Consider the following 13,866-nt stretch of genomic DNA (forward strand, 5'->3'; position numbering starts at 1 on the left):
AACACCGCCGCCATCCAGGGGTGGCGCGCCACCGAGCTCAAAGCCCCGCCCACAACCTTCATGTTGCGCTCCTCCCTCTGACCACACTGCCAGCCTATTGGATGAAAGATAGTTCAGCCTGCCAATCAAACAGCAGCGAATACAGACAGATGCTCTACAACAGGGGTGCCCAAACTCGGTCATGGAGGGCCGGTGTCCTGCAGAGTTTAGCTCCAACTTGCCTCAACACACCTGCCTTCAAGTTTCTAGTATGCCTATAAGAGCTTGATTAGCTGGTTCAGGTGTGTTTAATTGGGGTTGGAGCTAAACTCTTCAGAAAACCGGCCCTCCAGGACCGAGTTTGGGCACCCCTGCGTCTACAATGATGAACATCAAATGATCTCACCGGACTGTACGCCCGTCAGACTGTCAGAACCTGCATCAAACCATTTCATATGTCAGATATTTACAGATATTTAGTAATATTACATTAACACAGTGAAAAGGACGGAATCGTACCGTGATCTTTTGCACAGCGTGGAATATCGCAGTCCTCTTTCATGATCCTAGACGCGGTCCGAACGTAACACCAGGCTCTGCGGCTGTAGTCTGGGTTTCTGTTGGTGTTGGAACAAGTATGCGAGTTATGATGGATGTAGCTGACATGATAAGAGAAATGAACAACACAGAGAAATGGCATTAGGCTTAAGCAGCTCCTGAATGACTCAGGATTCAGCAGCACAGGCTCAGACAGTGCAAGGTGTGTTTGTGAAGATGTTTGCAGGAGATGTTCACGTCTGGGCTTGAGAATAAGAGCGAATGTCACAAATCTTGTCCAGAACATGTCTGGGTCCTTTTTTACACCAGAATGAAAAAAATAAAAAAATAAAATCTCATACTGTAATATATAAACTGTAACGTATATGTACATCATGCTGATATGTGTTGGACTATTTTTAATTAATGTTGATTTTAATGAAAATTTTAGTTTTATATCGATTTAAAAAGTATTGATTTACATAGCTAATAATCCAAAAATGTTATTAAAAACTTAAAAAACTTTGATAAATTGAATAAAATTAAATTAATTAATAACTGTATAACGGTATTGATTTACTACAGTAAAATATAAATAAATGTTATTGCGGTAAATGTGCTTAACTGTCATTAAAATACTAACAATGCAAAAAAATCTTAATCATCCAAAAAGCTTAATTGTTTATGCAAAACTTGATCAAATAAAATAAAATAAAAATAATTTTAAATTATATAAAATTTACTTTAAAAATTTAAATATAATTTATTTATACTGTAATGTTATTAATTATTATTCCAAAATAATTATTTGATTAATAATAATCCAAAAAGCTTAATTTTATGCAAAAATCTCAAATTTAATTGAAGTTTAATTTAAAATATAAAATATTTTATTTGTTTTTTAATAATTTGTTTATTTTTTAATTAAATGTAATATCAATGATTTCTTTTAACTTCAGGGTGAATTATGCCCAACTCGTGTTCTTGACATCTTTCGTGAGATTCGCTCATAAACTGAGCTCCATAACATTACACCAGTTTTCTTGTTCTATTCATACCCATCCCTTCAGGACAAATGCATGTTGATTTTGTATTTTTCAGCTTTTCAACTTATCTATGGTCTCTAGGGAACTCCTAGTAACGGATTACCGGGCAAGTCTGGACTTTAGGCTCTGCAGCGTCTGTTTGTTCTCATAGTATTTTCAGTCAGTCGTGGCTCTTCACTCAGTGTAACTCGCCTGCAGTGGTTGTGTCGTCCCGGGCCAAGATTCTTGGGATAGACTCCAATTTCACGCACACTCTCTGAATCCCATTCCAGACATTCCCGCCCACTCGCTGATTTGGACACGGGACCTCTGTAGTGCAGACCGATCCCATCAAAGCAGGAGATGGATTCATCTGCCACTAAACATCGTAAATGAATATGAATGCATGCAAACATCAGCAAATGATAATAAACACACGTGAGTGATACGCACCTGTTTCACAGTTGGAGCCGCTGAAGCCATCAGCACAGAAACAGAGCATGTGACGCCCCGACGGAGACAAGACAGACGTCCCTCCATTCAGACACAGAACAGCTGCAGGAACACATCCAGATCAGAGGAAACAGTCATAATAAACATGATATCTGGAAAACTGATTACATGTGATCTGGATTACACGGATTACAAGTACTTAATTAGATTATATTACATCTTAAAATACTCATAATCAGATTACAGTTACTTTTTTATTGAATACATGATTACATATTTTTCACACAATAGCAATAAATAATTCATAATTTGCATGTTCACGGTTCTCTGACATTGGCTAATGGTCACATGACATGCAGGTAAACAAATAATAAAACAATTTTTTAAAAACGTTATTTGTTGTTATTTATTTTATTTTAATTTAATAATTTTTTTTATGATTTAATGAAATTATTAGCTTTCCCCCCCCTGCAGTTCCTTCACAACCCCAGTTTGGGAAACCTTGATTTTTATGTAATATTTAATGCACTTCATGTTGTTAATAACAATGAAGTGAATAGATTTTCTTTCTCTTTGTATTTTTATGCCAATATGGCACACGATTTTCCTATTTAAATCAACGTCATAAACATGTTAGTTCAAAAGAAATCTAAAAGTAAACAAAAATATTAGATTGCCTAAAATGTGTTATATAATGGATTACGTTACTAACCACGATTTTTGTCATATAATTTGGAATCAGTAATTTGGACTACAATTTGCAAGTAATCTGCTGGAAAATAAAGACTGCAGATGACGTTTATGTACCTGATTTCTCACTTAAACCGCTGGGAGAGAGTCGGCGATGGGCTCTCTGGAGGTCAAAACAAAAAAAGTAAATTATTATTTTTTCTTCTAGAATTAAAACCATTCTCCAAAAGGAAGCGAGTTAAGTATGAAGCACACTTACACAAACGGTGAGAGCTACTACAGCTAGAATCAAACTCAGCAGGCAAAATCCAGCCATTTCTGCTTCTTCTTTGGACGCTGAAACCTGTAACAAGTGCATTTGATTAACCCTCGATTTGTGTTCAAAAACTGGGTCAACTTCTGTGTTGAGGGTTAAACTGAGTAACTTTCGTTTCCATGCAATTTGCCAAAAACCAGCACAATGAAACACACTAAAGATTTGTGTGAGAACAGAAAACCTCTATTGTGGCTTGTTAGAGATTAAAAATATATGAGAAATGTAACAATTCCCTTCTGTTTTTATAGTGCTATTTCTACTGTGTTCCGGGTCAGTTTGACCCACATATATTTATGTTCACAATTAGCTGCACAGACACAAAATATTACAAAAATGTCATGTTTTTTTTCTACTTAGTGACTGAGGTGCAAATAACCATAAGTATGAACAGTATATGACATTATTTGTAATTAGCGTATAAGTATCTACTGCTATTTGTATTTTTCTCAAACCCTTGTGAGGATAAAATGGGTTTCTCACACTTCTTTTCAGTTAAAAACCCAACAACTAAAAACAACTTTGACTGTTTTTTTGATTGTGAAATTCAACTAGATAAAGAAACAGTGAATTTTCACTGGATGATTCAGAAGAGGAGTCTCAATTTCGAGTAAACTTTGTGTCTCATGTTTTTCATATTTTAGTCTTTGAGAAGTTTTTTTTTAAATATATATATAAACCTGACTCTAATTTTGGCAAATTGCATTGAAACCAATGGGGGTCAGTATGACCCCTAAAGCTAATAAAATTTGTCCAGCCTTTGCAAAACACATCTATATGTGTTGAAACATTGCACACTCATTACCCTAAATGAAAACTTCTCACAAAATTTCAAGAATAAATAAATAGTTTAACCAGTAATCTAAGTAGTTTGAAAATGGAGTGTGTCACATTGAGCCCAGCTCAGCAGGAAAGCACACTAAAGGCAAGACTTTAGAAGTGAGAATCCAGATATGACTCTAAACAAACATGACTTTTCCTGGAATCAGACCAGGATCAGACCGAACAGGCCCGGAGTGGAGATTAAACCTCTGAGATGCACACCCACAGGAACAGAAATATCACAGATGAGATGTTTATATTTTTCCTAGACAGCAGTGAGACTGAGATCTGAGATGTTTCTCCTGAGAAAAAGACCTCATAGTCTCACGTGCATCTCCTCGAGAGTTTCAGGAGATCTCAAACTGAGCTTATAGATTTGTCTAGACGCCAAACATCTACAAAGTCAGCGGTCTCAATATAAACAAACAATTCCAAGAGCAAATGATCTGAAGCTATCCAACTTTGGATGTCTTAAAATAGGGGTTCCACATTTTTTGAAATAAAATAATAAAATAAAAATTCTCAAGAATTAGGAAACTTTAGGAAACAGTTGCATGCTGCAGGACATTACTGTCACTGCTTGACCTCATATCATCTCTCTGCATGCATTCACAGTGTTTGCAGGGCACAGATCATTGTCGCTATGAATATTGTGCATCTAGATTAATTTTAAAGCCGTTCACAGACATGCATTAAGTCTTTACTCAGCAGTAAGAGCCCAACTCACCTGGATGTCCGATCAGATCAGGTCTGGTGTGTGTCGTTCTGCATCCCACTGATGGCTTCAGCACTCCCTATATAGAGGCCAGTGTGCTCTGATTGGCTGCAGGAACAGACACGCTTGTGTTGGGGGAGTCTGTCTGTCTGTCTGTGAGGGAAAACACACTTGCTGCTGAACTGAAACTAGATCAGTGAATCACAATAATGATTCAAATGGCCTTGAGTTCCTTAATTCTCCTTCTTCTGTCGAACACTATTTAAACTATTCTTTTAACCCTATTCATTTCTAATGTCTCTAAATGATCAACATGATCAAAAAGTTGCTGTTGCACACAATCTGCTCCACGCATTCTGTCGTCTGATCGATAGTTCATACATTTTTAACAAGTCAAAGCTATTTTAGTGTAATTGTAGAAACGTCCAGCTTCAGCTCGAGCTTCACTGCTGTCAAATCTTGACTGATTTTTATCAAGTAAGCGTCAGAATAACTGCAGTAATATCTCCAGATGAACACTTACTGGACTGAAGCAGCTCAGCTTTACTCGATTCTCCATCAATCATGTTTTAGAGTCTCAAATCTGATCCTCAGGATCTTTTGAGGAGCGTTTGTTTCCAGAAGCTTTACTTTCACTGTTCCTCAGCGGAGGAATGATCTTCACAAGCCTCCAGAACATCTCACATCTTCTGAGGAGCCTTTATTTCTTCAGTTACTGGAGATGTAGAGCGACGACTGATGTTTAGATCATTTTATGTCAGTATCTGCTCTACTGTTATAAACATCTCATTGATTTACATCACAAGCATCAGAATTTCATCATATAAATATCAGCATCTGCACCAAGTTGCATATTTTATTCTGTTTTTCCTTTATATTCTCACTATAGCAGACTATATGAGCCATAAAAGCCAGATGGATCTAATATGGTCCTCAACAATATTTTGTCTAATAAACGGTTCCATTTCAAAATATTCAGAGTATTCAAATATTCAAAATTTTTCAGAATATTGTTTCATACGTCAGGCTTTTCAGGGTTAAACTCCGACCCAAAATGATAATATATGACCTGTAGTCATAGCCTGAAAGGGTTAATCTCAGTCTGGGTCACTAAGCCTCTGTTCTGGGCAGCAAACGGCCCTCTTCTCCAAAACACCGACACTGACGCCCACCGGAGTAGACACACGTGGGCAAACAGTGAAATCAGTTTCACGCTTCCACATTCTGAAACATCCAGCTGTGCTCTAACAATACACAATACACGTGCCAATTTCAGCTTCCATGCCTTCATTTCCTTTGGATTTAAGAATAATTGATGACTAATTGCTGTAGGTGTTGGTCGATAGCTCATCATTTTCGGGAATGTTCAGATATGATTCAGTACGTTTGACACATTGATTCAGCTTCTGCCTTTATAGCGACGTGAAGGCGTCATCACAGACTCAAGCTGATTTTAGGTCACTGATTAAAAACGTGAGGGTTAAAAATGGAGCTCCACACCCGACTGACCGAGCGGATGCAGAGCAGCGTTAATCATCTGTGATAGAAGCAAAACAAACAGGATGTTGGTGCAACTACATTATCTATTTGAAGGGTTGTACAAGACAAAACATTGGTTTTGTTTTTCGTTATTGGAACATATTGATAGTTAATGTGATCCTCGACAACTTTATGAATTTGAGAAGAACTTCATACAATTCAGAAATCACCAAAACAAATGTAGTTCTACACAAAAAGGTCTATCTATCTATCTGTCTGTCTGTCTATCTATCTATCATTACATAATAATAATAAAATACAGTATTTAAAAAAAATACGCACACATATAAATTATAAAAAAAATAATATAAAATGTTTTATAAAAAAAAAAATTAAATACATAATATATATTGTGATGCATATCTATATACACTTAATAAAAAATATATAATATAAAACAAAAAATAAATAAATATAAAATGTAATAAGAAAAAAATAATAAAATACAATAATTTAGTAACTAATTCAAATAGATATCATATCATTATAAAAATTATCAAAATAAATATATATCATTTAAAATTAATATAAAATAAAAATAAGAAAATAATTAATATATTTATAATTATTACACATAAAAACAATATAATAATGAAAAATAGTAATTTTATCATTATTATTCATCATCATTGTGAAATTTATACACGTGTGTGTGTATAGTGTATGTGTGTTTCTGTGTCTTATAAACACAGAACCTGAAAATAATACAGGAAACTGAACTGAAGAAACCTGAAGCTGAGGTTTCAGGAGTGAATTCTCTTTATTTACTGCAGTTAAATCCCCAAAAAACATATAGGCCTACATAAATACATTTGTACAAAAAGCAAGCAAAAACGAACAAAGACGTTCCATGTTGTGTAGTGTGTGATTGATGAAGCAGACGTCTTACAGGACAAAGTAGCATGTTTGTCGCCAAGGAAACCACAGACTCCGTTGCTATGGTGATGGAGTGGGCGTGGCCTAGGCGGAAGTGTCGAAGAGCTTGTCAATCATCTCCTCCACCTGCTCCGGTGAGTATCGGTGATATTTCTCTGGATTTTTGGTGAATGAAATATTTGCGCATCTGTAAAAGCATATAAACATGTGCTCATTACACTGAAAAAGGACCTGATGATGTGTGTGTGAGTGTGTGTGAATGTCGCACCGCTGAAGGAAGGCTCTGTACGCCTCTGAAACCACTCTCTTCTGAGCCTGTCGGATGGCATCACGCTGCCCTTTATCAGGAACCGCCCAGCCCTGCTGGATCTTACACAGCTCCTCCAGACCATCATTAAAACCCTGCAAACACACACACAACACAAAGCCTGGCTTGCATGTGTTTTCTGTCGAGTATCATATTTCATCCATCAGGCTTTATGGCTCATATAGTCTGATAGAATGAGAATATGGAGGAAAAAACAGAACAAATAAACGCTCCTCAAAAGCCTGATGATCATATTTGAGACTCGCACTTGAACATGATTCTTATAAAAAATAATGTCTGGATGATCAAGTAAAGCCAAGCGGCTTCAGTCCAGAAAGTTAAAGTGTTACAGAAGATGCATGAATGTCTCTCACCTTGAATTTGTCCTTGATGATCTGTCGTTCCTTGTCTTTGAGCTGCTCAAACGCAAACACCAGAGAGCACGATTAAAAGGAGATCACTAAATAATGATGAAACTATTTAATTTGTGCTTTCGTGCATCACTGTATTCCAACATGCATCAGAACGGCCATATAATAAAGCATTAACGGAGCGTAATATATCAGGACTGCATGCTTGCAATGCATTTGCCAAGCTTTTGTGTCTGCATTTCAGCATGATTATTATAGTTAACTAAAACTAAAAGAAAAAAGAAAAAAAAAACAATTTAGTTACTTGAAATAAAATAAACGTTAACTAAAATATTAAAATAAAATATATAAAAAAAGATATTTTACGTCATTTATGTTTTGCTTAACTCAAAGTACTAAAATAACAAACTACATAAACTAAAATAAATATATACAAATGTCACATTTAAAAAAATAAACAAATAAAAATGACAAAACACAACAAAATTAGCTTTAATAAAAGCTTTAACAAAAGTGAAAACAGAAAATAAAAAATATAAAAATACAATCTAATTCAAAATATTACTAAAACTAAAATAAATACACTAAAATAAATAAATTAAAATGTAAAACTATTTAGACACTTAAAGAAAAAAGAAAAAAAGAATAAACATGACAAAATCACAACAAAACTATAAAGTAACTGAAATTAAACAAAACTAAATCAAATCTAACTCAAAACATTAACAAAAACTATAATAGTATTTCAATGTATACAAATATAAATATAATAGCATTTCAATTTCAAACTAAAATAAAACTGCGTTTGTGAATTTGTGTGTGTGTGTGTGTGTGTGTCTGTGTGTGAGTGAGTGTGTGTGTGTGTCTGTGTGTGTGTCTGTGTGTGTGTGTGTGTGTTGCTCGATTTGTGCCGGTTTGTGCTGTTAAAATGAACATCAAATATATTCCCCTTCATAGAAATAACAAAAAACAATTCTGGGCAGTGAAGTCACTCTCCACCCCATGCCCTTCAAATCTCTCCAAACCGGTGGCGTTCGTTTGTGCTCGATTTGTGCTGGTTTGTGCCGTTAAAAGAAACCCTGTAACTATGACCGCTTCTTTTATATAATAAAAATAAACTTTTTACGAACAGTGACATCACTCTCCACCCCATGCAATCTAAATCGTTCCAAAACGGTGCCACTCGTTTGTGCTCGATTTGTGCTGGTTTGTGCCGTTCAAATTTACATTGTATCTATTTCCCGTCCTCAGAAATAACAAATACAAAACGGGCCAGTGACGTCACTCTCCACCCCATGCTGTCCAAATCTGTGTGTGTGTGTGTCTGTGTGTGTGTGTGTGAGAGAGTGTGTGTGAGTCAGTGTCTGTGTGTGTGTGTGTGTGTGAGAGAGTGCGAGTGTGTGTGTGTGTGTGCGTTTTTGTGACAAATGAGGACATAAATTTGTATAATGACAAAGGTATGACATCGGTATTACAAGGAGAAGGTGACTTTTCAGGACATTACCCCATGTCCCCACTTTTCAAAACGGTTATAAATCGCACAGAATGGAGTGTATTGAAAATCTGAAATAGCACAAAGTTTCCTGTGAGGGGTAGGTTTAGGGGTAGAGTTGGTGTAGGGCAATAGAATATACGGTCTTTACAGTAGAAAAACCATGTCTGTGTGTGTCTGTGTGTGTGTGTGTCTGTCTGTGCATGTGTGTGTCTGTCTGTGCATGTGTGTGTCTGTGTGTGTGTGATTGTGAGTGTGTGTGTGTGATCTTCTCACTTTGGTTCCAGGCTGGAATGCTGGGATGTTTCTCTCAGTCAGATGCTCTGTGACCTTCAGCCAGCTGTAGGTAAGTGAGGGTCAGAAGGTCATTCACTCATTCATTACAGGATGGTTCTTGTGTTTGGATGATGCGGCTATACCTGCGCTGGTAATTCTGGATCTCCTGCTCGATGAGCTCTCTGTACAAACCCTCCACCTTCTTATGGGTCACAGCGACCAGCTGAATCAGCTCAGACCTGAACAACAGAAAACAGCATTTAAATCACATTTGACCTCTGTAACATGACTTATTTTAAGATAATCAAAATGCTCAATGAGGAAAAAAAGTCATTTTATTCAAGAAGAAATAAAGGGAGTGATTATGTGGAGAGCTGTCTTCTGATTGGCCAGTACTGAGTGTGCTCTAGTTTCTGATGGGTCAGTGAACTGAAGCTGCGTAAAGCAACTGAATGAATCATGTTCTGAATCAGTCTGCATGAAGAGTGTGAATGGACTCACTTCTCCAGGGATTTGAGGATGTAGTTGTAGTTGTTGTGAAGGAAGACGGCACGCAGGGCCGGATCTTCATACACTTTAGCTTTGTTGGACAGATTCAGCTGCAGGTTACCGAGGACTTTATCTGCGAACACAGCGGCACAAAAACATCAGATACTTATCTAATAATAAATCTAACATCATTTATTCCAAACACAACCAGTGTTATTTTAGTATTAATTATATACTATTATAGTATTTATTAAATTTTTTATAAATCAATTAGCTTTACATTTTTTAATTGTTTTAATTTTAAGTTGTATGTGATTTTATCTTTTTTTATTTATTTAAATAATTAAAAAAAAAAAAAAATTCTATTTAGTTTTAGTGTAGCGAATCAGCTCATAAGGGAAATATGAATAATTAATCATAACTAGTTATAATTAATTATAAATATTTAAATCCGCTGTAGATATTTACTTGACCTCTGAAAAATTGTGTTTTTGATTGGTCCAGACGCTACATTAGCTTGAGTAATTTTAGTACTTCAAATTAAACTTATTTTAGTTACTTCCCAAGGCAACATTTCTAACTTCTGTTTAAGGTTTTTATCAAATATTAATATTTTATTTATTTATTTATTATTATTTTAGCTTTTAAATTTCAATGAATGGAAATTATTTTTTAATAATATAATTTTTAATACATGAATAGATTTTAAAATCATTGTATATCACGAGGAACCAAATTTAAAATGTTTGATGACTATAAAACACAGTAACTTTCAGGACTCAAAACTTTCTCATCAATTCAAAAACGAGCAGCAGAAGTGATTAATTCTGAACTTTTCAACTTTCTGTCTGATATCAGACAGAGCAGACAGTGAAAAATGGTCATTAAGAATTAAAATAACACTGATTTAGCACAAAAAGAGGATCTGAGGAAAAAGCTGATATAAAATGCATGATAAGACCCTTTTAAAACATCACAACCTTTAATTCTTTTGCGTGTGTGTTCATGTGTGTGTCTGTGTGTGTGTGTGTGTGTGTCTGTGAGTGTGTGTGTGTGTGTGTGTGTGTGTGAGTGTGTGTGTGTGTGTGTGTGTAAACAATTTATATGATCTAGAATTATATTAAGAATAATAATATTAATATTATTAATAATTTTATGTAATAGTAATGCATAAAAAACGAATTAAATAATATTAAATATAATAAAATTATATATATATATATATATATATACAATTTATATTATATTACAAGAAAAAAATAATTATTTTTAAATAATATTCAATAATAATAATACAGCAATGCATAAAATAACACTAAATCTTATTAAGATATTATAAATATTAATAATAATAAAATGTTATAAATGAATAAATAATAAAATTCTGCATCTGGGGTCAAAACAAGAAAGCTGTCCATTATACTTCCATAATTTGAAGTATTTCAGAGTGAAACATGTTTGTAAATGTTATTCTTCAGTACAACATGCATTGACGACATGCTTTAGGACAGTAAATGTAGTCAGCTCTGGTTTCATGTTAACTGTAAAGTCAGAGGAGCCGTGGGTCCCGCTCTACTCGTCCGCTCGAGCGCTTACCTCGGGGGTCTAAAGGAATATTGTAAGTGTCCCCGAGTACTACAGGACAGAAGCGAAGCAGAACAGAGAGAGAAAGAGAAAGAGGCAGAGGGCAAGAAGTTAAAATAGTTCTGTTAGTGAAGAGCTTCACCACTAATAGCCAGCCAGGATGAGAGAGCAGGATCATGTGACAGAAGCAGAGATGAGTGGGCGGGGCTGAGGAAGCAGTGGGAGGAGCTACAGAGTGACATGCACTGCTGTGAACATGAGTGTACAGAACAAAATAATAATAATAATAATAATAATGAAAATAAAAAAAGAAATAATAAAACTATATAAATTAATGAACATACAGAACACTGCTTTCTGATTTAATTAATAATAGTATAATTAATTGTAATCATTTTAAATAATAATATTAATTCTTTAAAATTAACTAAAATAATGCATTAAATAATATTAATGATTATTAAATTATATAAGTGAACACAGAACTTACAATATTACTTTCAGATCATCACAGACCATTTTAACTACAGCAGTAATAATAATAATACTTTAAAATAAAATTTGATTATATTATAATAAATGCATATAAATTAATGAATGTACAGAACATAATGAACATAATATAACTTTTTAACTAAATATTTTAATGAATAACATTTATAATTAATTAATCATTTTAAATAATAATAATAATAATAATAATGATGATGCTTTAAAATTGAATAAAATAAATTAAATATTAATTATAATAAAAATACATAAATCAATGAATTTACAAAATATAAAATTACTGATTTAATATTAATAATATTTATATTAAATATTTTAAATAATAATAATACTTTAAAATGAAAAAAAAAAATGTTTTTAAATAATAATTATTATAATAAAATGATTGAATTAAATGAAAATAAGTAACATATAATATTACTTTCTGAAATATTATTTGATCATAAGGCAAGACAGCTTAGCAGATGCAACTATAAAAATAAAATTTGAGCAATAATGAAGGCCAAAAGTGGTACTTTGAGCAGTATATATTTAGGGGCTAATGATTATTATTTAGAGAAAGATGGTGCAGGAAAAAAAACGACAGCAGAGAAGCTGAAAATGGTTGAATTTGCTGGCGGCACTGATCATGTTTGCTGAACGTTTGTCAGGAAAACCAAAGGAAAAGGAAATGCAGACCACAGGAAATGTGAACAGATGATACATAAGGAGACAGGAGGGCGAGGACGACATCTCAGCAGCCCAAGACAGAGCTGACATCTGCGTCTGAAATACTTTTTCACATTTCTAAAGGCAGTGAATCTCTTGGATCTATCTGTCAGTGTGTTTTTATATGCGTGTCTGCTTTACCCTGAGAGGCCAGCATCGCTCCTGCTGTTTCCTGGAAATCCAGCAGCTGCTGCAGGAACAGGATGGCCTGAGGAGAACCGATCAGAGAAAAAGAGTGTCTTTGTCTGCTCTTAAAACAAACTCTACGAAATGGACAATGAAGTGATGTTACATTGCTTGTGAGCTCATGTACGGTTCCGTCTTTCGGCATGTTGTACTCTTTATCAGGATCGTTCTGTTGGAGCAGAGAACATCACATGTCAGAACATAAAATTAATCATTAATATAATGACGTGAGCATAATGAGGAATGCCATTTAGATTTTATAATATAATAAAATGTTATATTTATAGTATAACAAAATGTATAAAACATATACCAATTTTGAACTATTATTATTAAAATAAATGTAATTAATCATTAAAAATATTATAACATAAAAAATTATTAAATTTCAATAATTAAGAAAAGTAAATTATTTAAAAGTAAATGAGTTGAAATTATATACACACAAATCATTTAATTTTAAACAATTATTATTATTATTAAAATAAATGTAATAATTCATTCTAAATATTACAAAATATAAAAATGATGAAAAAGTAAATTATGTAAATTATTTAAAATAAATGATTTAAAAGTGGTTGTTTATTTAATTTAATAAATAAAACGATTAAATTGAGTGTGTTTATAAATAATATAAAACAATTTAAAACATTATTTTATAATAATCTAAATATTTAATAAATAAATAAACTATTATTATTAATAATAAGTAAATTAAATAGTAATTAACTGTTTAAATTATTAATAATGTTTATAATTTATTTTAATAATAACAATAATAATACATCATTTAAAATTAAATAAAACAATAAATCAAATAATAATAAAATTATCTAAATTAATAAAATAATACAATTCTGCACCTGATGTCACGACAGATTGAACTTGCAATCTTTCGATCACTGAAGCGGTTGTGTGTGATCTACCTTAATGCTGTCAGCAAACTCCTCCAGCGCTTTAGCTCCGATGGTCTCCATAGAGGTGATGAGAGCTG

General features: G+C 33.5%; 2 protein-coding genes across 2 annotated transcripts in view; both read right to left on the bottom strand.

The window, feature by feature from the left end:
- The window catches only part of LOC107676428 (urokinase-type plasminogen activator-like), an 8,059-nt gene extending 3,245 nt beyond the window's left edge, over positions 1–4,814 (bottom strand). The window contains exons 1-8 of the mRNA XM_016470973.1: positions 4,547–4,814; positions 2,944–3,027; positions 2,802–2,847; positions 1,995–2,096; positions 1,755–1,914; positions 499–596; positions 386–415; positions 4–94 (exon numbers count right to left, since the gene is read on the bottom strand). Of these exons, the coding sequence (XP_016326459.1) occupies positions 4–94; positions 386–415; positions 499–596; positions 1,755–1,914; positions 1,995–2,096; positions 2,802–2,847; positions 2,944–3,000 (584 nt within the window). The 5' untranslated portion in view covers positions 3,001–3,027; positions 4,547–4,814. The remainder of the gene's footprint in view (positions 1–3; positions 95–385; positions 416–498; positions 597–1,754; positions 1,915–1,994; positions 2,097–2,801; positions 2,848–2,943; positions 3,028–4,546) is intronic.
- Positions 4,815–6,803: 1,989 nt separating this feature from the next.
- The window catches only part of LOC107676414 (exocyst complex component 7-like), a 17,624-nt gene continuing 10,561 nt past the window's right edge, over positions 6,804–13,866 (bottom strand). The window contains exons 12-20 of the mRNA XM_016470953.1: positions 12,979–13,041; positions 12,828–12,894; positions 11,461–11,519; positions 9,897–10,036; positions 9,539–9,634; positions 9,396–9,459; positions 7,631–7,672; positions 7,218–7,351; positions 6,804–7,136 (exon numbers count right to left, since the gene is read on the bottom strand). Coding sequence (XP_016326439.1) covers positions 7,034–7,136; positions 7,218–7,351; positions 7,631–7,672; positions 9,396–9,459; positions 9,539–9,634; positions 9,897–10,036; positions 11,461–11,519; positions 12,828–12,894; positions 12,979–13,041 — 768 coding nt within the window. The 3' untranslated portion in view covers positions 6,804–7,033. The remainder of the gene's footprint in view (positions 7,137–7,217; positions 7,352–7,630; positions 7,673–9,395; positions 9,460–9,538; positions 9,635–9,896; positions 10,037–11,460; positions 11,520–12,827; positions 12,895–12,978; positions 13,042–13,866) is intronic.

The sequence above is a fragment of the Sinocyclocheilus anshuiensis genome, unplaced genomic scaffold (genome assembly GCF_001515605.1).
Source record: "Sinocyclocheilus anshuiensis isolate Anshui unplaced genomic scaffold, SAMN03320099.WGS_v1.1 scaffold2270, whole genome shotgun sequence".
Classification (NCBI taxonomy): domain Eukaryota; kingdom Metazoa; phylum Chordata; class Actinopteri; order Cypriniformes; family Cyprinidae; genus Sinocyclocheilus; species Sinocyclocheilus anshuiensis.